This window comes from Coccinella septempunctata, chromosome 7 (assembly GCF_907165205.1).
Source record: "Coccinella septempunctata chromosome 7, icCocSept1.1, whole genome shotgun sequence".
In the NCBI taxonomy this organism is placed as follows: domain Eukaryota; kingdom Metazoa; phylum Arthropoda; class Insecta; order Coleoptera; family Coccinellidae; genus Coccinella; species Coccinella septempunctata.
In genome coordinates, this window is record NC_058195.1 from 2547292 (window position 1) to 2570714 (window position 23423).

General features: G+C 38.5%; 1 protein-coding gene across 2 annotated transcripts in view; it reads right to left on the reverse strand.

The window, feature by feature from the left end:
• Positions 1 to 6979: 6979 nt before the first annotated feature.
• The window catches only part of LOC123317124 (histone-lysine N-methyltransferase PRDM16-like), a 62016-nt gene continuing 45572 nt past the window's right edge, over positions 6980 to 23423 (reverse strand). For both annotated transcript variants that reach the window (XM_044903509.1, XM_044903508.1), the window contains one exon: positions 6980 to 8562. In XM_044903509.1, coding sequence (XP_044759444.1) covers positions 7157 to 8542 — 1386 coding nt within the window. In that variant the 5' untranslated portion in view covers positions 8543 to 8562 and the 3' untranslated portion in view covers positions 6980 to 7156. The remainder of the gene's footprint in view (positions 8563 to 23423) is intronic.

Consider the following 23423-nt stretch of genomic DNA (forward strand, 5'->3'; position numbering starts at 1 on the left):
CGAGTGAAATTTATTGATCGAACTGGTGTGCCCCACAGCGCTCTGCGTTCGTTATCAACTTAATTTCCGTCAAATTTACGCTAACCTATACAGGGGGAGTCTTTGACTCGTACAAATATTTTGACAGTGGATTCTAGAGGTCAAAAGATACACTTTCTTCCTTTACCATTTTTGCCGAGTCGGCTCGGTTTAAAAGATACAGACTGTTGAAAAACCATAAAAATTTTTTATTTTTTGTTCTATCTCACGAACGGTTTCATCGAATGGAATGAATTTTGGAATATAGTTTTTCATTTATTTGATGAATCTTTTTCGAATACAAGATATCACCCACGTCTTCCAATTTTCCCATTATGACCGTTACGTACCATAAAAATACCAAAAATTCAAAGAACCCAACTTTTGAAACTAAATTGGATGTTATCTAATGAATATTTGAAAGTATTGTGAAATAAAAGTATTCCTTATATTTTCTCGTATAATGCGCCGTTTTCGAGTAATCTGATGTTCAAAAATTGAGAAGTATATGTGAAATTTGAAAAATTGGGTACTTTGGCTGAATACAACTCTGTTCAAAAGGTCCACAGATGTGCAGCGTCACAAATCTAACCAGTTATTCTGAAGGTCATTTCGTTTTTCCAGGTATGGCACAGCTCATTATGAAAACTTGAAATCGTTAAATTTTTTTATCAGGGCCGAATCAGAAAAAATGGTATAGAAAAAAAGTATTTCATTTGACCTCAAGAATCTACTGATAAAATATTTGTAAGTGTCAAAGACTTAACCTATATATCGTAATCTGATCTCGACAATGGAATAGCATCATCGGTAATTCTACTATTCTAATTATTTCTGTGTTGGATGAGTTAAAAATCCGTCCATTTCTGCCATAAGTATCAATTTTAGCCGTAGAACCATTTGAAATGATAAAACAACTCTTTTTTCGCACATTAAGAGATGAAACTGAAAAATCAAGTTTTGATGAATTTCCACGAAACTTCACCGAAGGAAACATCAGCATCACGTAGAATGAAATCGAACAAAACCTTCAACTTCTCTCGACGAACGCGCCTTCGATGTTTTATAGATGATCTTTTTACGACAACCGTTGGCCATCTAGCCAACTTGATGAGCCTAGAGGTGAGAATCGGTTACGCTACCGCTGTATTGAAACCTATGTAAAAAGTCCATTTTTACGGGGAATTAAAGCGGTAATCAACTTCTGATTCCGAATAATTCCAGCCGGGATAATTTGTAAGCTGATGTTGGACGCAATTAGAGGCATTACGACCGTCGTAGAACGGTAAGGGACATTTAATTTCCGATGTTAATATTGTTAATTAGCGGAGCGGTTTCCTAACACTTTAGATTTATTAAAACCCGATATGGTCGCGCTTATTCTACTTTTTCATCTCTACTTCCTATTTCGTTGGAAACGCAGCGTTTCATTCGGCGCTGCATCCGCAGGTCAGAACAGTCTTGAAATCAAATTGATCGAAATATAATAATGAAAGACTATCAGCATATCGAAGCTTTCAACAACTCATATCACATGCAACAAATAAGCCAACTGAGTATTTTCACAAGGTGGTTCAAAAATTCAGATAACTGTGGCATTTTAGGAACAACAACATGAAAATTCTGAAAATTCCCTGATTACAATATAGAGCTTGGAAGTACTGAACCAGTCATTGTCAAGCCGTATGTTTTTTCGATGCTGGAGTCACATTTCACAGTCTCTCACTCGAAATTCTGTCGAAATTCTAGGGGTTGTAGCTCAGCCATCTTGAATATTTTATAGGGACAATTCTTGGTTAAATGATTTATTTCGTTGACTTCTACCTTCTGTCGAAAACGCTTCACCTTTAAAAACACCTGGTATAATAGCTGGCCTAGAATGAAAATTTAGGCCAAATTAACAAATCTGGATATTATACAGGGCGAATCTTCGACTTGTACAAATATTTTACCAGTAGATTCTTGGGGTCTGAAGAAACACTTTTTTCCCTTACCATTTTTTCCAAATCGGCTCGGTTTGAAAGATACAGGCTGTTGAAAAACCATAAAAATGTGATTTTTGGTTTTTTCACATAATCGGTTTGATCGAATGAAATGAATATCGGAATATACTTTTTAATTTCTTTGATGAATCTTTATCGAACACAAGATATGACCCACGTCTTCCAGGTTTCTGAATAGGACCATTACGTACCATAAAAATTCCAAAAATTCAAAGAACCCAACTCTTGAAGCTAAGTTGGACGCTATCTAATGAATATTTGAACGTTTTGTGAAATAAAAGTATTCTGCATATTTTCTCGTATAATTCGCTGTTTTCGAGTGAATTGATGTTCAAAAATAAAAAAGTATCTGTGAAATCTCGAAAATTGGGCACTTTGGCTGAGTACAACCCTGTTTGAAAGATCCACAGATTTGTAGTGTCACAGATTTAGCTAGTTATTCTGAAAATAATTTTGCTTTTTCAGGGGTGGCTTAACTAATTGAGAAAACTTAAAATGGCTATATCTTTTTATCAAGGCCGAATGGGAAAAAATGGTATAGGAAAAAAGTGGTTCTTTTGACCCCAAGAATCTACCGTTAAAATATTTCTACGAGTCAAGGACTCACCCTGTACCTAATATCAAGATTATTCACTCTGGCATTTACCCTAGACAGAATATTTATGATTTGGCTTTCAACCATACCTTTTTCTAGACTTCAACTTTTTCTACCTTCAAACAGGCGTGAAAAACTGGAGAACATTAATTAATCCAGTTCCTAATGAAAATCCTGACACATCTTCAGACAACTTGAAAAACGCATTTCGATTTTGTAGCTCCATAAACACGTCAAAACGGGCCCTAATCCATCTATACAGAGATCAGTCCGTCACAGACTGTCCCTACAACCGACACTTCATCACATACTATACCCTAATAAAGTATAAGTAATTGCGTATAAATACAAAGTTCCGCTTTTTACTCGTGACAAGTTATGACCTAGACACCGTGCCGCTAGAAGAGAGATCTGTATCTTCGTTGGGAACGGATATCAAATATTCCTCACAATATACTGCCACGTATGAGTTATGGCTTTCGGTTTTTGCGAACGCAAGTTATATGTGTGAGACTGGCTTACACAAAGAGAGAATTTTTGCGACGTTGGATTCGTTCGGGAAAAGCTGCGAAATTATTTCCGCTAGAAATGCGTTTCCCATATGAAAACGTATGCAAATGTAGGAAGAAAGGTAGAAGAGACTAGGCGAGAAGCTACTTCGAAGAAATACCGTTATTCTTGTTGAAAGTCTTGAAAAACATGAAAATTTACCAAATCACTTTGGTAGGGAAACATTTATACACTATATTGCTCATTATTGGGTGACCTGAGATTTACAAACTCCTGGTGTTGAGAGGGAACAACTTAGTTTGGTGGCAGTTGCCTTCTCTGTCCATTGCTTTAAACTCGAGAAGTTAATAGTCCTGAATAAGATATTCAAAGCCATGATGAGTCGATTGGATCAATTTTTAGGTCATATGGATGTCAATTTTCAGTGAAAACTACTTTTCTTGAAGCTAATCAGTATTTTCTTGGATTTCGAATCATTATCTTGGTGAGGTTGGTCCAAGAACTGGAACACTTTGTCAAATGGCTTCAAGAAACTCAGTAGTCCAAAATGACAGGCATTCCTTTCGAAACATTATGCCTCTGACATCATGTTCATGCAAAGTTTTTTGAATTTCGATCATCTGTTGATGGTGAGCAGAATGAAATGAAGAGAGAAGAGAAAAAAAAAAGGATATATATAGAAATAGAAGAACAAGTTGAAGTGAAGAATGCAAAAATGAAGAGTAGATTTAAAGAAACCCATTTAAGAATGAATTGAGGTAGTAAGTGTGACAAGAAGAGGAGAGAGATTGAGTTCAAAATGGAATGAAGATGAAGAAAGGAGAAGAACGGAGAGATGACATATGCAGGTACCTAATGTTTAAGATACTATTGTCGAAAGTGTGTTAGTATTTCTAAAGGCCAAGCTTCGTTTGTAAATATTGTATGAAGTATGTGCTTATGTAGGTTTAAAAAACCACAAACAACAAATTTGGTAGGGAAACATTTATACACTATAAGGAAAAAAACAGCTTTCTTTGCTCATTATTGGGTAACCTGAGATTTACAAATTCCTGATATTGAGAGGGAACAACTGAGTATTGGTGGCAGTTGCCCTCTCTGTCCATTGTTTTAAACTCGAGAAGTTAATAATCCTAAATAAGATATTCAAAGCCATGATGAGTCGATTGGATCAATTTTTGGGTCATATGGATGTCAATTTTCAATGATAACTACTTTTCTTGAAGCTAATCAGTATTTTCTTGGATTTCGAATCATTATCTTGGCGAGGTTGGTCCAAGAACTGAAACACATTGTCAAATGGCTTCAAGAAACTCAGTAGTCCAAAATGACAGGCATTCCTTTCGAAACATTATGCCTCTGACATCATGTTCATGCAAATTTTTTTGAATTTCGATCATCTGTTGATGGTGAGCAGAATGAAATGAAGAGAGAAGAGAAAAAAAGGATAGATATAGAAATAGAAGAACAAGTTGAAGTGAAGAATGCAAAAATGAAGAGTAGATTTAAAGAAACCCATTTAAGAATGAATTGAGGTAGTAAGTGTGACAAGAAGAGGAGAGAGATTGAGTTCAAAATGGAATGAAGATGAAGAAAGGAGAAGAACGGAGAGATGACATATGCAGGTACCTAATGTTTAAGATACTATTGTCGAAAGTGTGTTAGTATTTCTAAAGGCCAAGCTTCGTTTGTAAATATTGTATGAAGTATGTGCTTATGTAGGTTTAAAAAACCACAAACAACAAATTTGGTAGGGAAACATTTATACACTATAAGGAAAAAAACAGCTTTCGTTGCTCATTATTGGGTAACCTGAGAGTTACAAACTCCTGGTGTTGAGAGGGAACAACTGAGTTTGGTGGCAGTTGCTCTCTCTGTCCATTGTTTTAAACTCGAGAAGTTAATAATCCTAAATAAGATATTCAAAGCCATGATGAGTCGATTGGATCAATTTTTGGGTCATATGGATGTCAATTTTCAATGATAACTACTTTTCTTGAATCTTATCAGTATTTTCTTGGATTTCGAATCATTATCTTGGTGAGGTTGGTCCTAGAACTGAAACATATTGTCGAATGGCTTCAAGAAACTCAGTAGTCCAAAATGACAGACATTCCTTTCGAAACATCATGCTTTTGACATCATGTTCATGCAAATTTTTATTGCTCTTGAGTAACGTTAAGATTCGTGGGAAAATGCTGTCTGAATTTCTCCAAAAAAACGCAGGAAACGGATTATTTCCACATAAGTGTGTTAATTTCTCGTTTAATTGCGATTCGAGCCAACATATTAAGCACAATTTCTTCTATAAGTGAAACTGCACTTGAAGAGACTGGACGCGACCTCTATATTGAGCTAATGAAGCGGATAAACAAAGGATGTAATAAATCGAGTTCAAATCATATGAATTATAATTATTGCCAGTTCTCGTTCAGTTTCCTTTCATAAACGTGAATTTTATATCAATTCGAGGATACAATGGTAATGCTGGAAATCTCCGATTTGCGAAACTACATCAGATAGAGGTTTTCCTTCAGGAAATTACGCTCATATGAGGGATTTGATGAAACCCTTAAATAGATTTTATTGAAACTTATGGAATGGACATTAAAACTCCACCAGATTCAGCCCAAGTACCATTCAAGTCTCATCAAGGCTAATAAAACCGAAAAAAAACTACCATATAATTTAAGCGAGCGTTAGAGATGAGATAGACGAAATGTAATCGTATCTACATTATTTTTTACATGAAAATAAATTCCCGTTTCGGGCCAAAGCACACCATAATTGAAATTTTCGACTTTCGCTAGAAACGTGCCACAAACACCTTGTGGGGTTTTTTTGAAGGTATGGGCGACTTGGAAAAAAGTTTGAAATCGTTGAGGACCTTGTAGATGACGAATCTGGAGTACGGAAGATTCGAGCGTGGTAAAAAATTGGTGTGGCATTATTGATGGTAGCAAAAGCGTAGAAGTTTTTGTGCTGTTGACCTCATTTTTGGAGATCCAATTATTGACGTTGTGACGTAGAGGAACGATCTAGTAGAGCCAGCCTGTAATCCTGGAAGGTCACCCAAATTTCAATTATTGATCTTAAAAAATTGGATTTTCAGACACATTACATCCATTGATATAGAAATCAATTAGGTGCACTCTTCCACATGAGTTGTGGTTCAGGAGTTTTGTGATTATTCCAAAAGTTGTGAGTCTTGTCCACCAAATTTTCATTTATGAGAAATCAAGCTTATATCTGGATGGTTTGATGAATTTTTCAGTTTAAGGCAAGTTTTTTTTGTTTGCTCTTCTGATACTTGACTGAATCAGTTATTGTTTTGAGTTCCTACAATCAATTTTGATGCAAAAATTGGAAATTCGTTTTCAAATAGTGCCTAGTAGCCAATGGGACTATTGGTATGATCTAGGTAGGACGTAATCAGACAGATCGTTGAGTTGAATCGAATAGCAAACGACTTCAGTTCAAACAGGAATTTTTTAGAACTTCATGCTCTGAATTTCGACCCACAATTGCATTTTTCCATAAATCATCGACATGTCCCATAGTAAATTCATTATAAAATCATTAATAACCAATAAGAACCCACAACGACATTCTCACAACAAGGATATAAATCAATTTTATGACTTTCCCTCACATCCGTGGCAAAATATCCATGGGAAACGCATGATATCCGAGCAATTCAAGATATTCTCGAGATCTGAGTGTAATTGAATCACACATAACTCAAAAGCTATTAGAATTGACGTGATGCTCTTAAAAGATTCACGTCCAATCTACCAGAACCTTGGCAGTTTTCAATAACTCTTCATTTTCGCAGGAAATGACTCAGATCCGAAGCATAACTCACTGTAATCTGGGTTAAAAGGAAGGACTATGTCTTGAACAACATTTAAATGTCAATGCTCATCATCAGTATCTATCTTTCAATATGAAGAAAAATAAATATTATAAAATCCACCGACTGAGCTTTAGATGGAACTCACTAGAAACGGCACAATTCAGATCACTTGCATCATGTATTGTTGTTCTTATCATTGCAGTTCTCATCCTTTTCTTCACTACTCCGATCGTCACTTTTCACAGTCTGTTCCTCCTCTTTCGCACAAGGAGACTCTGATCCCGTGGAAGAGCTGGAGGAGAAGTTGTCCTTATCGGAGAAATACGATGAATCTCTTTTGGTCTCATCGGGCGATGTTGCGTTTTCTTCAAACCCATTGGCAGCAACATTGAAGACTTTTGGTGATTGGTTGAGTGGGAAATTGGGCAACTTGGTGTTTGGTTGAAAATGTTGGAGCAACCTACCATCCGTCACTTTTCCCATGAAGGATCTTATCTCTTCGAAGCAAGATTCCTCGCTTAGGTTCCTATTCAACTGCCTCCTCTGCATATTACGTTCGTCTAGGATGGTTGGACCATCAGCTTCGTGTTTCTTCAGGTGTCTATCTAAGTTCGTCTGTTGTCCGAAGCATCTCTCGCACAGGGGACATTTGAAAGGTTTTTCTTTATTGTGGATATTCCTAACATGTCTTTGGAGATTGCTGGATATGCTGAATGACCTCTCACAATATCTACATTTATAAGGCTGTTCTCCAGTGTGGGTTCTTAAATGTCTAGTGAGATTGGCCGATCTTGGAAACACCTTACCGCAGAACTTACAAGCGTATCTGTCTTTGAGCTTACCACCATTGGTATCGAACACTTTAGGAGTTTGTGGTTGCGGGGCGTTTCTCATCAGATCGAAAGGAACTTGGTTCACAGGAGGACTCAACATGTTTGGACTTAGAAATGGAAACCTCTGTGGGTACCCTGGGGACGAATTAGAATACGGCAGTGATAGGCGGGGTAGTTTCTCACCACCCTGTACCCGATAAATAGCCTCCAACATCATGGGATGAATGGGCTGGGGAGGAAACAGCATCGCTGGATACCCAGACATCTGTGGGGAGAACTGTTTGGGTAAATTGTTGGGAACTGGACTCTTCCTGTCTTCCACAACGATTTCATCTTTCATGCTGTTCTCGCTAGGTGTGGGCGATATCAGATTTCTGTTCTCGTCCTCCACCTGCCTCCTGGACATCAGCAGGGATTTCTTGTGGTCCATCCGGAGGTCCAGGGGTTGTTCTTCGTTCTCTTGCGGACCTGGTGGCGGTCTGCCGGCAGGGGACATGTGAGGTCCTGGAGATCTGGTGTTTCTGGAGAGGTCGAAGGGCATATCGTCGCCTGGAGGAACTCTGACGGATAGAGGGTAGGTGGCTGCTTGCTTTGGGGAGCTGTGGCCTCCGGAGGCAACCAGCATCTTGCGCGGCGATGAATCTTTTTCTCTCATTGTCAGGGGTAGGGTGATCGGTAGAGGCGGGAGGTATCTGAGCCAAGGAAGGCCCGTTTCCACCAAACTCATGGGAGTTCCAAATGGGGGACCTGAAACAAGAAACCAGACATTATAAGACATGTTGAGAGTAAAGAAGTTATGGCGCAAAATTTTCTTATATCTTCAAGACAAAAGATATCGTGAAACAGTTTCTACTAATGAACGTTCAACGTTTTTACTTATCTAGTGCAATTCAGTGTTAAGCATAACATATTTGACTAGCTGAGAGCCATCAACGAAGAATAAGATATAATTTTTCACATCCAAACCCACTTATCCAGGGATTCCTAACAAATGGCATAATCTATATTTTCCCCAACGAAACCTCCATTCTAATTTCATGTCCGCTCCGAATACCGTCGCGTATACACGGTGAAACGTGTGGAATCGTAGATTATATCCTCTAATTGACGTGCTAACCGTAAAAGAACATCCAACAACCCATCGTGTCCATTCCTGGCTCGGCATCGAACTTGTAAATCTTGAGAAGAACCAATAACCAATGTTACGCCTTCTAATTGTCATTTTTTCAGAGTCCCAGCGGTACGGAATAGGACAGGGACGCCGTAAGTTTCTCGCGCACCGGGGAAGAACTGTTTGAATTCTTCCCAGTGTCGACCGAGGTAGGTGGAGGTTGTTAATTTGTCGGAAGGAATTTTGCGGTTTTGCGCCTTTGATGAGGTTCGAGATCGCGCAGTTGGCGGAACTGGCAAAGGTACCAACTGTTTTGGTTTGCATTACTTCGTGGAACACGCTGGTTTTGTTTCAGTGACCTCCGTTCACCATTCATCGTTTGATGATGGATTTGACAGAGGTTTTTCGCTGACTGGCTGAAAAACAACGTTCTGGAAGAGTCACAACATCCCAGTTCAGTCTGTTGAAGACTATTCTGAGAGTTTGTACTTGTACCTGATCTGCCTCTCCTACACCTACATGTGAGCAAATGAAGCCTACTAGAAGCAATAAAAATATCCATGGAATGCTGGAAACTGGGTTGGACATATGAGGATATTTAATCAATTGGACTTAAACCTCTTGGCAAAACCATCGGACCTAAACTGAGCATATCTAAAGCCCTGGGAAGTGAACCCTCTATTTTACAGACCGAGACACTGGTTGTTTACGTATGCGCTCAGGGATGTCTTAAATGGAACCTCAAATGGGCGCATATCTATATCACCACGGACATCCAGGCCTCGCTGAGGTCCCTGGAATCACACAGCCAGAGATCTCTGCTGACATGGGCGCCTCAATACCATAAAACAACTGGCCAGAGAAAACAAAGTGACTCTGCCATGGGGATCAGGGCATTGTGGTGTTGAGGGAAATCAGAAAGCCGATGAACTGGCTAAAAAACATCAAGGTTGACATCTGCTGGACCTGAGCCTTTCTGTGGGCTTAGTAAATACCAATATAAGTGCAACAATGTGCAACAGAATAACCCTCTGGAGAAACACTCCTGGATTTACTCAGTCAAAGTTATTTTTGATGATTTCACTGACCTACACCAGAAAACTGCTAAAGCTGTCACGAGCTGAGCTTCGGGTAATGTTGGGACTGCTGACAGGCCACTGTCACCTGTATGGGAGAGAGTCAGCAGATGAGATTTGTAGGCTCTGTGGATCAGAAACAGGAACAGCTGAATACGTGGTATGCAAGTGTCCAGAGCTGCATTGTGGCCTCCACATCTGAGCTGTTTTGGTACCATAATTGGCTCTCCAAATCCACTAGAGTTGTTATGAACTCCAGTATCTAGGAGGCTAGATCCTTGGTCTTAGAAAATTCTCGTGAAAATCAAAGTTGCAATGGGAGTTCCAACCTCTCAGTCTTTCTTTCTGACCAGCATCTTACTGGAGGTTTTTCTAGGCTTTTTTTCTTGGCCATTTCGTCACTGGTAAGTGTCTCTCGAAAAAGGGTTATCAAATATAATTCTTTCTGACAACGATGAGCATAACCCATACTGTTCTGAAGAAGAAGAACTCCGTTCGAATGTTTCAGAACCGCTGAGTCAAGATCACCAGAGGATGAAGGCGCTATTCATAGCTATCTCGAGCGTCCCATCGCCAATAACCATAGAAAAACCTCACAGCCAGAACCAGCTTCAATCACAGATTACAAACGATCTCTTATGATCTTCTTTACGATATTGTTATCAAAGTTATGTATAAGTCGGCCGGCAAAAAGATAGCAGACGTTCAGAATTTAATTATCTGGAAACGGTTATGTAGGAAAACATCCTGAAACACGTTCGAATCGTTAATTTGCAGTTCGATTTGATGCGCTCCGAGATCTGTCCGTCCAGCTTTTTGCAACTCTTTTGTCGTATCAATTTTCCCCACTTCATTTTTTTCAACGGCCAGCCTGACCGGAGACTTCCTTGTACGTAAATGATGGATAACTGGATTATATCAGTTTCATTTATCTAGTTTAGCGCATTTTTTCGCTGTCGCTACGATGAGCTACGTTGCTTCACGTCTTGCTGGTATCGGACTACAATCTCCCTACCTGATGGATTGTTTCGAGCTTGGCAATTTATGTATTGGAGTAGTTTTATTGATATTTCTTCATATGGTTTGATCCGTAGATAGAAGATGGCTCCGCTGTTTAAAGGTGACCACGATTTTTTTGGGATAATCATACCTGGGAGAACTAGACGTTAAATGTTGTCGTGTTTGCAAATTTACTCACTGGTGCTGAAACTTCAGCTTTTAATCAGCCATAGAAGATAAGACAGACAGAAGATAACCTTAGAATTCCGTTGCCTATTTGGATACTTATGATATCTTGTGTTGACCAATATGAATGATTAGAGGAAGGATGTATCCGAACCAAAAGCACACGCAATTCTAGCCAGAGAAACGGATTGCGTGAAAAATGCGCCAACGAACAATAGAGCTAATACCCGGAGATCTCAACGGTCGATAAAGCGGCAAACTTCCATTAATTCTAGAGGAATAAAAACAACAAGCAACCGAAGACATTAAAAACATTAGTTGAACTGTCTAACCGCTTGCTTTTACCGGTTAGCAGAGCCCACGCACCATGTGTACGAGATTTGGAATTAGTACAGGTATTTTTACCGAGCAATTTTTCCAGAGTACCAATCTGCATTTTACATTTCTTCGTGATCGACTTGATGAAGGACCAAAGAATTGCTCGGTTTTTGCGAAGGAAGAAACGGAACTTAATTTCCCTATTGACATAAAAAAAGTTGAAGAGTCTGTTTGTTTCTTTCCTCACTTGATTAATGGTTCTCTCTTTATATTCCGCGCCTTTTATTTATTATTTGGTTGATGTTTTTCATTACGATAGTCCTTATTCTTATCTGAACCTTCAATCTGGTAGAGAGACGTCTAGAAACTTACACTGCTCTTGGTTACATCGGCAATTTTCGGTATTTTTATAGTACGTAATGGTTATAATGAGAAAACTGGTAGACGTAGGTGATATCTTGTGTTTGAAAAATATTCATGAAATAAATTAAAAGCTCTATTCCGAAATTCATTTCATTCGATAAAACTGCTTGTGAGATAGAACTAAAAGTAACATTTTTTATGGTTTTAACAGCCTGTATTTTTCAAACCGTGCCGATTCGGAAGAAATGCTAAGGGAAGAAAGTGTTTCTTTTGACCCTAAGTATCTACTGTTAAAATATTTGTACGAGTCAAAGACTCACCCCGTATATATGTCAGATTGACCTAAAATTCACAACTCAATTCAAAACAGATTCGGAAACTGTATGTACAGGCCTAAAACCATCCTGAAATTTATGAATGGTTCTCACTATGTGAACAGAATGCCAACATCTCCCAATAGTTTTTGCCTCAGCTTTGGTCACTTCAAAATTGCCTCCTTCAGCGTATGTACCATAGGGAGCGTTACACACACATAAAACATACAGACGCAGACTTATGTAAGGATTTAAATACATTTTCTCCGCACTGGATAACCCCTAACTTGATGAGAGCTGTTTACAAAGCAGTGGTCATCCCAAAGCTTCTTTACGGAAGCGAAAGCTGGACGCCCTACAGGCGACACATTAAACAGCTTGAACAAACGCAACAACGTCATCTAAGACAAATAATGCACATCAGATGGTTCCACAAAGTCTCGAATGCAGAAGTCTTGCAGCGCGCGAGTTGTACAACAATTGAGACTCAAGTAACGAGAGCCCGACTCAGATGGAGCGGCCACATTCTGAGGATGCAAGACACAAGACTACCCAGAATAGCTCTGTACGGCGAATTCACAGAGGGAGCTCGGAAACCAGAAGGCCAGTATAAGCGGTTCAAGGATAAACTGCATCAATCCCTAAAATCAGTTGATGCCAATCATAACAGGGAACAACTAGCGTTAGACAGGTCACAGTGGAGGTCTTTGGTACACAGTTATAATGGAGACTCGAGAAGAATACAGCGGCGGCCAGATCTGGTTGGTGACTATCCATGCCCGGAGTGTGAAAGGATTTGTGGGTCACTGTTGGGTCTCTTCAGTCACAGGAGGGCAAACAGTCGTAAGTAGCCCTAAGTAAATAAGTAAGTAGTCTTTTCGTAGATTTATTCTCGGTAACGAGATTCAGCAATGACTGAATTAACTTGATAAGACGGCTCCGCATGCAGATTCCACAGAAAAAATCCAACGGAGTCGAATCCGGCGATAAACGTGGCCAGCTCCGTTTGGAACGACATGCAACGCTTTTCACGTCGGTCCTCGAAAGAGGGCAAAAACCAGCATAGGTTCTTCGACACCTCATCCCGTCCGCGTCGTCGGTCAAGCGTTGAGCTCCAGTTGCAATGCGAAAGCCGATCTATACGCGGAAGTAGCGGATAAATTGTCCTGTCAGGCACCCACACCCAGCGCTGGTGGCTCGGACGGCCGATAGAGAAGTCGTGACCAGGCCAGACCTACATGGACAAATTGTCCATATTCCGTTAGGAGCACGTAGCTCTGCTCTCCGATCCGTAGATAACACGCTAAATAGAACTAACATGCTAATAGCCGTACGATGTACCCCGATACGGCCGTAAGAAAACTGTTTTTCTACGAATGCGTCGATTGGTCTTGATTGTTTCGGTGTTTTGCGCTAGGCGACGCCGATAGCTTGAAAAATGGTGTGATGTAGTTGGTCGGGCTGAGAGAGGGATTTGTCGCCATTGTGGCCGCTTGTAATGAATATATTACCGGCGATGAAGCGGTCGAGAACAAGTTATTATACAGTGTAGTCCAAGGAAAACTTAACAATCCGATTATCCGACTTGAAAATGAAAATTTGACGCTACTGCGTCAGTTGGGAACAGAAAGAGGGTGCATGAAGGAGACGAAGCGAGTGACGTGGCTCTCTTAGGTCATGTAGTAATGGATCAATCATAGGTCAACTTTGAGGAACTGTAGCTGCCAGAAAAAGAGAACTGGACATATGCTGATTTTTTTCGGGATAGATAGAACTTTTAAGAATAGAAAATTCCAATTTTCATTCATCTACCGCGAACAGTTTAGATTTCATGATTTTTTCCGCGAAGGTCCAAGTTTTCCAATCTTTCATAGACCATAACTCGAAAAATAAATTTTTTAAAAAATATCTGTTTGCATATTCGTTATCTACGCCCTCGAATTAGTCGACAGTATAAATTTGATTTCGATCGGAGACCAAAAATATTTTTCGTAAAAATCGCAATTTTTCCATGCATATGTATGGAAAAATTTGAAAATTTTTTGATCTTCCCAATTTCCACCAAAACTTGTTTATTCACTGAATCGAGGGCGTAGATCACGAATATGCAAACAGAATTTCGCTGAAAGGATTAGTTTTCAAGTTATAGTTGATGGAAAATTCGAAATTTTTTTTTCAGCGAAGGTCAAAAATTTCAAATATTCCATCGACCATAACTTGAAAAATAAAGTATTCACCAAAATTCTGCTTCTATATTCGTAATCTACGCCCTCGATTTAGTCAGTGGTTCAATTTTGATGGCGATCGGGGAAAATTGATTTTTCGAGAAAATTTCCATACATATGTAAGGAAAAAATTGCGATTTTTTAAAAAAATATTTTTTGCCTTCGATCGAAACCAAATTTATACTGTCGATTAATTCGAGAGCGTAGATAACGAATATTTAAACAGATATTTTTTTAAAAATTAATTTTTCAAGTTATAGTCGATAGAAATTCGAAATTTTGGACCTTCGCGGAAAAAATCATGAAATCTGAATTGTTTGCGCTAGAAGGATGAAAGTTCGATTTTATCATTCGCAAAGGATCAACCTATCACCGAAAAAATCAGCATATGTCTAGTGCCTCTTTTCTGGCTGCTACAGCTCCTCAAAGTCGACCAATTTTTTCGAAATTTTTCCCTAAAAGTGAGTTATTTCCTAAAATACCTACTAATCCTAGGAAAAATCTAATGGCATATTCGTGAAATGAAAATAAATGATAATGATAATATAAATAAAAACGACCCGGGTCGATATAGTGCATGAAAGAGACGAAGCGAGGGACGTGGCTGTCTTAGGTCATGTAGCAATGGATTCGTCCTTGAGTACTAGGAAATTGTTCGATATATCTGGTGTTTCACGCACAACAATCATGAGAATTTAACTTGAAACAGATCATACGATATTCACAAAATGAGTTTTTGAACCCCCGACACGTGTTTCGCTCTTGCAATAGTATCTTCAGGTGGGTGAAGGTAAACTTCACCCTATAGTGATTCCAGATATTACTTAATTTCTAGATTTCTCTTTCTCTCTCGAATTCTCGAACTGCTATTTGCGACTAACTTCAGAAGTTTAAAGTGTTGCTGTGTTATTGATTTCTAAAGCCTGAGACAGTGATTCTTCAAGGATTTTTTCATGATTTTCGAGTAATTAACCAAAGATATTCTTTAGGGAGACACATCGAACTTCTTTGATAGCCATTTATTTTTATACTGACAGTTATGGCTTTTGTTATTCAGTTTATTATAGTGTTATTATGCCTTTTATCGTTCATATCTCGAGAAGATTTTGTTTGATGGAAGTTTTTAAATCACGTCTTCTGCAGAAGTATTTATTTCCATAAAAAACGATCATCTTCCATATTTTTCGATATTTCTGTACAGTATATTCGTCATGAGCGTTTCACTGGAAGTATTTGGTACTAGATACTAAACAGTCATAACAAATATTTCGGCATCGCAAAGGAACCTCGTCTGCCAGTCATAGAAGCCGAAAATAATCAAAGAAAGATCACAATAACCTTGCGTAACAACCATCAATCCCCGAAGACAAAACACACTTCATCTGCAAGATAATAAATCGACTGCAATTAGTCAAACCCATCTGACTTCGGGCGGCTTACTCGTTCGAAAATCTGCCTCAATTCATGAGATCGTACGTGGATCGTGGTAGGCGTATCACAAAACCTCCGCCGAGCCGCTTTCCTTCAATAAATAGCCTTCTTTTTCATTGTTACTAATTAATAACAAGGCTCGCGTCCTCTATCTCGTACTGGCATCTTTACCCATTAGGCACGCATTGTTTCGGCCTTTTTATCGTTCCCCGCGGCCATTATTTTCGTTATTAGACATCGTACCTTGCTTCGATCTGACTTTTTCCTAGTCTCGTTTCGGCAATATTGCCCAAACGCGACGGTATAATGGATTACTTCTGTGGTTTACTGACATTTATATCGCGAATAATGAATGGCGTCCGTCTGTGATATATAGGTTAGTTAGTTGTCAAAGATAGAGGTTAGGTTGGACAGACACATTTGTAATTGATGTTGAAACAAGCCAATAGTTTTGGATTGTTCTGAATATTTTTTGTGTTATTACTTGGTAATCAAACTAACTCATGAACAGTGGATAATATTGGTTATTTTCCCTCTCTCTTCTTCTATTGGACCATCGCCAACCTTTCACTTCATTTTGTGCAGAAATGTGGAAGATACTGCCATTACGACCAAGCAATCACCACACACACCTGGGCTCCTTATCTACCAGTCCAATCGATAGAAGAAGAATCGTAAATTACATCTTTATTCTATGACCCCGAGTGAGTAGGGGAAGTACATCGTCGGACGCAACAGTAAGCGTCTTTCTTATCACAGCACCGACCACTTCACTCACAAATCAGCCCATCCAGGCAATAATAAAGTACCGATGCCTCCTGGCATTCGTAATTACAGCTTCTACTTAATTGAAGAGTTCTGTGACCGGTCAGAGTCATAGAACAATGTAACCGTGTAATGTCGATGAATTATTAACTGGCTAATATCATACATTGCGGTATTGTGAGGTACCTGTAGGAACGCTGTTTGCCTTGTGGTGCTGAAATATGACATGGATGGTAGTGAGAGACAATGACGGTATGGGTATGGATGTGTTAGCGGAAATTGCTTTATTAACCTCTGGTTAGTTTGAGGATGGACAAGCCCGAGTATAATATTGGACCATTTATGTTGAATATACCGAACATCAACAACAATTGCTAAACATAGGCTGCCCAACATGAAGTATCAAGGGGAATTTATAGATTTTTTTGGTTCTGGAAATGATCAAATCGAAAATTTTAGAAATATGGCAGTTATGCCAATTGAAAAGTAGGGATTATGACGCGAGAGGTATGAAACTGTAACCTAAGAACACGAAAAACCCCAGATCAGCTTCTCTTCTTCTTCTACCACTTGTGGTGGGAATCGACAAGAATTCACGACACTCTCCGTGTGGAAATTTATTTATTTCACGATCACTCGAGAAATTGAGCTATTTCTATGTTAATCCACTTCTTAATACGTTCACAGACATTGCCGCGGTGAAAACTAAGACAAAAAGACAATAAAACATTATCTTCACAATTGTTATTCCCATAAGAACCTTATCAGAAGAGCTGGAAGTCGGCATAGGGATAAAATAAAACGTCATGGCTCGAAAATATCTCTTTTACGTGACAAGAAGGACATAATGTCGGGAGATAACAACACTCCAAGTCTTCGGTACAACGCTTTTATATGTCTAAACAGTCATATGTACGTATACTGTGACATTCTTGGATTCATGGATGGTACATTGTCGGCATCTTGGAATGTTTGACTGATGTATCTGGTCGTTGAACACCTTTGGGTTGTAGCTTCTGCTTAATTAGGTGTTGGATATCATTCAGCGGTTTTTTTATGAGCCAATATGGAAATTGAGGTTTGTATGCTGATAGCTTAAATGGTTGTTGATAGGAATAACATAAGAGAGCAGGTTTTCAACTATTCGGATTGGAATTTTTTAGTGTTTAGTGTTGATGTGTTCTGAACCAAACTGGATTTATTCTTCCCAAGTGTTTGATTACTGACAGTAATTCATTTACGAGGATGTATTGAAAAAATCTTAGCCCACTACCTAGCTCTGCAAAACAGAACTCCACAGCTTCTATTACCTTCGCGTTTGAAGGAAATTTACGACCTTTTAAACTTTTTTTTGAGTTGAGGAAAGAGATGATCCAAATCTGAATAAGGAGGGTGTTCTAGTAATTCAAACCCTAAATCACGAAGTTTTTGAATGGCAACATGAGATTTCTGTGCAGGGGCTTGGTCCTGCACAAACAAAACACCTTTGGATATCTTTCAACGTCTTTTCTCTCTAATTTTTTCCCGTAGAGTGGTCAGTAATGTCGAATAGTAATCTCCAGTTATTGTTCTACACTTATCCTAAAAATCAATCATGATTACTCCATGGCAATCACAAAAAACTGAAGCAAGAACTTTTCCAGCAGATTTTTGGACACGAAACTTCTTAGGTCTTGGAGAGTGTCGCCATTCCATCGATTTTTGCTTTGTTTCTGGATCTTAGAAATGTACCCATGTCTCATCCATAGTAACAATTCGGTTTAAGAAGTCTACATCGTCTACAATCGGGCACATATCGAACGCGATGCTTCTACCCTTGCACGCTTCTAGTCAACATTCAAACATTTGGGGATCCATTTTGCAGCAATTCTTCTCATGTCCAAATTGACGTGAACTATATGATAAACGCGTTCAGATGAAATATTCAGTGCTTCAGATATCCGTTTCAGCCCAATTCGACGGTCTGATAAAATCATGTCATCGAAACTGTCAACTTCATCGAAATTTTCGGGGACTGACACAGAAACTGGCCTTTCCGATCGGTCATCATCTTCAATGGAAAATTTACCTCTTTTGGAGCTTGCAGTCCAATTTTTCACGAACGCATAAGAAGGACATTGATCACCAAGGGTATTAAGCAGACCTTCGTAAATCTGCTTACCTCTTAACCCTTTTAAATACCGGTACGTGATGATGGCTCGATACTCCAATTTTTCGATTTTCACAATTGCGGTGGACATCTTCTCTCTTTTGATTTATTGCGTAACTCTGGTTTACTTTTTTGACCTCAAACTTCACACTGACACTTCTAATGAGTTATTGTTCGTTGCTATGGTAACTCAATATTTCTCTTATGCGTGGAACTGGTCTAGGCTAACTAGATATCAATACATCCACGTATTTGTCAAACTTTTCACAATCGGATGCCCTATCTTCTAATACTATTGTACTTTAGGTTTCACCGAAAATACCTACACTTTTTTTGGCTTGATAACAAGTTAGTAAAGTATGTTCTTCTTCTCAGAAGAATCCGATCCAAAACAACCTTGCGAAATTGAAAACAAGGAAACGATACAGGTATAAGCAACGCCCAAGCACTATCAAGTATACTCATTAAACCATTTTGAGCGTCTCCTCTCTCGAAATACAAGGATCCGTAAAAATATCTAATAAACATCGGAATAGGCAATTAAAACGAGAAAGTGATACACTTACGTCAGAAGTAATCGTCAATAGATTTATAGGCCCTCATTGGGTGCGGCAGTTTCACAAATAGCGGCTCTTAATTGGCAGATCTGTATATATAATTGCGATTTGAAATGGCCCAGTGATCGACGAGCTAGTCCACGAAGAATATCGGTCAATTTTCGATGATTTAGAAAATTTTCGTGAACTGTTCCCGTAAGATCAACTCTCATCTTCTCGAAGCTGGTCTGTTTCGATCTCCTGGCTGCAGAGTCAAAGACGCAATCTCCGGATGCTCCGAATTCTGACCGAGCTGCGGTCGTTTCGTAATGACATCGAATAATTCAAGGTACAGCCCGAGGAATTCGTGCATTTTGGCGGCAAAAAATACCCCGACGTCGACTCGTGCCTCGTAGAGGTCCGCTCGTCCAAATACATTTGACTCCGGGCAAAGAAAGCCACGCCAGTCTAACGATTATGCGATAAAGTATGATTTCGATCACTGTAATAATGACATCTCTTATATAGAGCTCATTCCACGTGCCTTTTGACGAGAAATCCGTAGGCGGCTGTGCATACGAGCCTTTCACTCTTGCCTTTTTGAGAAATAGCGCTAACGACAGAGATAAAGATAAAGTTTGTTCACGCCGCTTTTCTGAATTATGGCCCCTGAGATCTGGATCGGTCCGGGTTGGAGCATTGGGACGGCTAGTTTCTTTTTTATTGCCTCTTTCGACGGTTGTAGATCGATAGGTTGATGAGCTGCACTGGAATTATTTGAGAGCATCTCTTGAAGCCAATGAGGAAATTGTATACACAAGAATCAGTTTTAACATCTCTTCTTTTAAATTTATATTTGTGCGATGTGATATCCCTACTACAACTGTATTCGACTCGTACGAATATTTTAACAGTAGATTCTTGAGGTCAAAAGAAACACTTTTTTCCCTTAGCATTTTTTTCGAATCGGCTCGGTTCAAAAGATACAGGCTGTTGAAAAACCATAAAAAATGTTATTTTTAGGTCTATCTCACAAACGGTTTGATCGAATTAAATGAGTTTCGGAATATAGTTTTTCATTTATTTGATGAATCCTTTTCGAACACCAAATATCACCCACGTCTTCCAGTACTCTTATTATGACCATTACGTAACATAAAAATGCCAAAAATTCAAAGAACCCAACTCTTGCACTAAGTTGGACGATATCTATTGAATATATGAACGTTTTGTAAAATAAAAGTATTCTTCATATTTTCTCGTATAATGCGCCGTTTTCGAGTAATTCAAAAATTAAAAAGTATCTGTGAAATTTGGAAAATTGTGTACTTTGGCTGAATACAACTCTATTTCAGATCCATAAATGTGTAGTGTCACAGATTTGGCTAGTTATTATGGAGGTAATTTTGTGTTTCCTAGGCTGGCACAGCTGATTATGAAAGTTTAAAATGACTATACTTCATTCAGATTTATTTTAGCAGTCGGTTGGCCATGAAATAATTTTCTCAAGTTTTTGTAACTAGAACGGAGTAAGGTTGGCACTCATGAAATGTCGTTAATGTCATAACTCCGTTGCCACAACTTATATCAACTAATATTACGAAAATGCCAAAGCCAAAAGTGATTGAAAAAAGAGACAGGGTTTCAGGAAGTGCTATTTAGAATTCAGGTCCGCTCATTCAAATAGTTATACCCTGATATTCTAAAATCCAATACGTCAGACGGTAGCGAACATATTCAATGTAAGAGAATTTATATAATGTTTTATCTGAATCTGAACGACTTATATTTCAGCTGAATATTTCCACAATCAGAAAGTTTGTGAATGAAGAGGATGACAAAGAATTTCCTTCTATTGGGAGACCCAAAAAAGTGGTGGCATTTAAGAATTTCATATTTGAGTGAATTAATGCGAAAAGTTTACTACAATGATTTTCGATAAATGTCATCGGAGAATAAGTTCCCTAAAATGGATTTTTCTATTTTTCATTTGACTTGTCCTATACAATGTAAATGTCTTAAGGTACTAATAAATACCTAATTATTATCATTATATCAATGTATTAAGATGAACAGCCACAAATACGCGCCAGTTGTCCTGTTAATTGTTTATTCATGTGAAATTTTTGTTCAAAGATGAAGTTCATCTTGACTTGAAACTTCCTTCAATTCCTTTAACTTATATTGATGCAAGATGATTTTTGTTGAAGAATTTAACATTCTTGTAATTCTCTGTTCATTCCTTCGAGCGATACCCATTCCCAACCACTGCATCACATGCATTTCATCTTCGGGTTAATATATTTGAAATCTACAACTGATGTAACCTATTCAAACTTTAGCCAAAGAAGATAACGAACATTAACTCTCCTCAAGCTAGTGCATATTATGATATTATACTGATCACTTGTATTTTCCATGTGAATAACTGGATTTGGTATGCCTTCAATCAGTTTGTATAAACTTCAGTTATGTTCGTCACATATTTTCCGAAGAGATTCGACATTGTTATAAAATACGTAATAACAGAAACTTTTACGTAGAACGGGCAACATAGCGTTGATTTAAAACCCAAAAATGTTTCGACAAGCTTCATAACCCCACATTTTCGTACTACACAGAGTGAAATGTGTCAAATTTCCATGGCCAACCGACTGCTAAAATAAAATTGAATGAAGTATATATCTTTTTATCAGCGCTGAACCGGAAAAAATGGTAGAAGAAAAAAGAGTTTGTTTTGATCTCAAGAATCTACGGTTAAAATGGGTGAATTGAACTCTGTTTAAAAGATCCACAGATGTGTAGTGTACAGATTTAGCTAGTTTTTCTGTAATTTTGTGTTTTATGCCTTGTTTTTTCAAACTATTTCTAGTATACTCATTACCTATGTAAGAATCTTAACTAGCTCTTCGGAAATGCAACATCAGATGCGTTTTGCGTCACTTTACTCGCTTGTGAAGTTTCGGCAATTAAGTCCTCTCTGTTTTGAAGCTAGTCACCATCAGCCATCAAGAATCATCAAACTCAGTTTGAGGCTTCATTTATTCGTTTATGTGGAGATCGAAGGTTAAATGGGTTATGTTCGAATCTGGTAACTCTTGTACAAAATCCCTTTCTAGAAACTGTGAGGTATCATCCAGAACTTTTCGCTCCAATGTCCAGAATCAACACATTTCCATCTCATCAAACAATGGCAGATAAATCTCTGCGTGCACACAGAACAATCCGCTGGTAATTATTCAAATTGTCGCGGGTGCCTCATCAATAAATGGATTTGAATAATTATACGGCACGTGCATGGCTCACTTGTGCCGTCAGGTTTAGTTCATCGTCATCGCAGATGTCTCATCTTCATCTGAACTTTGACCAACGCCAAGCCGCGCTTTGCATAGAAGTGATACTTAATTTTCGTCGTTGGGTGAATTTATTAATATTAATGAGACGTGTAGGTTTGCGTTTTATCAATCTGTATGGGCATGGAAGTAGTTGGGTATGAATAAGTCGATGGGAATTGTGCAATGGTGGCTGTTTCATCTTGCGCTAAAAAAAATGGAAGAAAATTCTAATTTGAACACTGAAAGTAAGAATATTTCGTGAATCCTTGGGAAAATAACTCATTTTTGTGAAACTTGCAGGGATTTGTTAACCTGTTATGAGGGCAAATGGATCAAGTACACCACTGATCCTTGGACCATCTCATGATGAGACTTTATATGTTAATAATCGAGTCATATTTCCCCGCGGTTGATTTCCCAAGAAATCTTCTGAGAAATCGGCGTAAACACAGTTATTTACGATTTCAGAAGACTTTTTTCATACACCAACTGTTACCCATTACCTTTCAACAGACTCGTATATACGTCCGTGCATATTTTATACCCCCATAACGACGAAAAGACTATATTTCCATCTTTAATGGGCAGAACAGTGACTTCCGAGACATCTGGTTAACATAATTGGTCTGCCAGACCATTTTTGCCACAATAAAATTGGATGAAGTAGGTTGACAAGTTAAAAACAGGAAATAATTACCTATGCACCATGAATCTTCTGTACGGAGCGTCTTATTAACTTTTCTATTGGAGTGTACGTTGTGGTTTTCAACTGGTTACTTATATGGAGTATCGGATGCTGC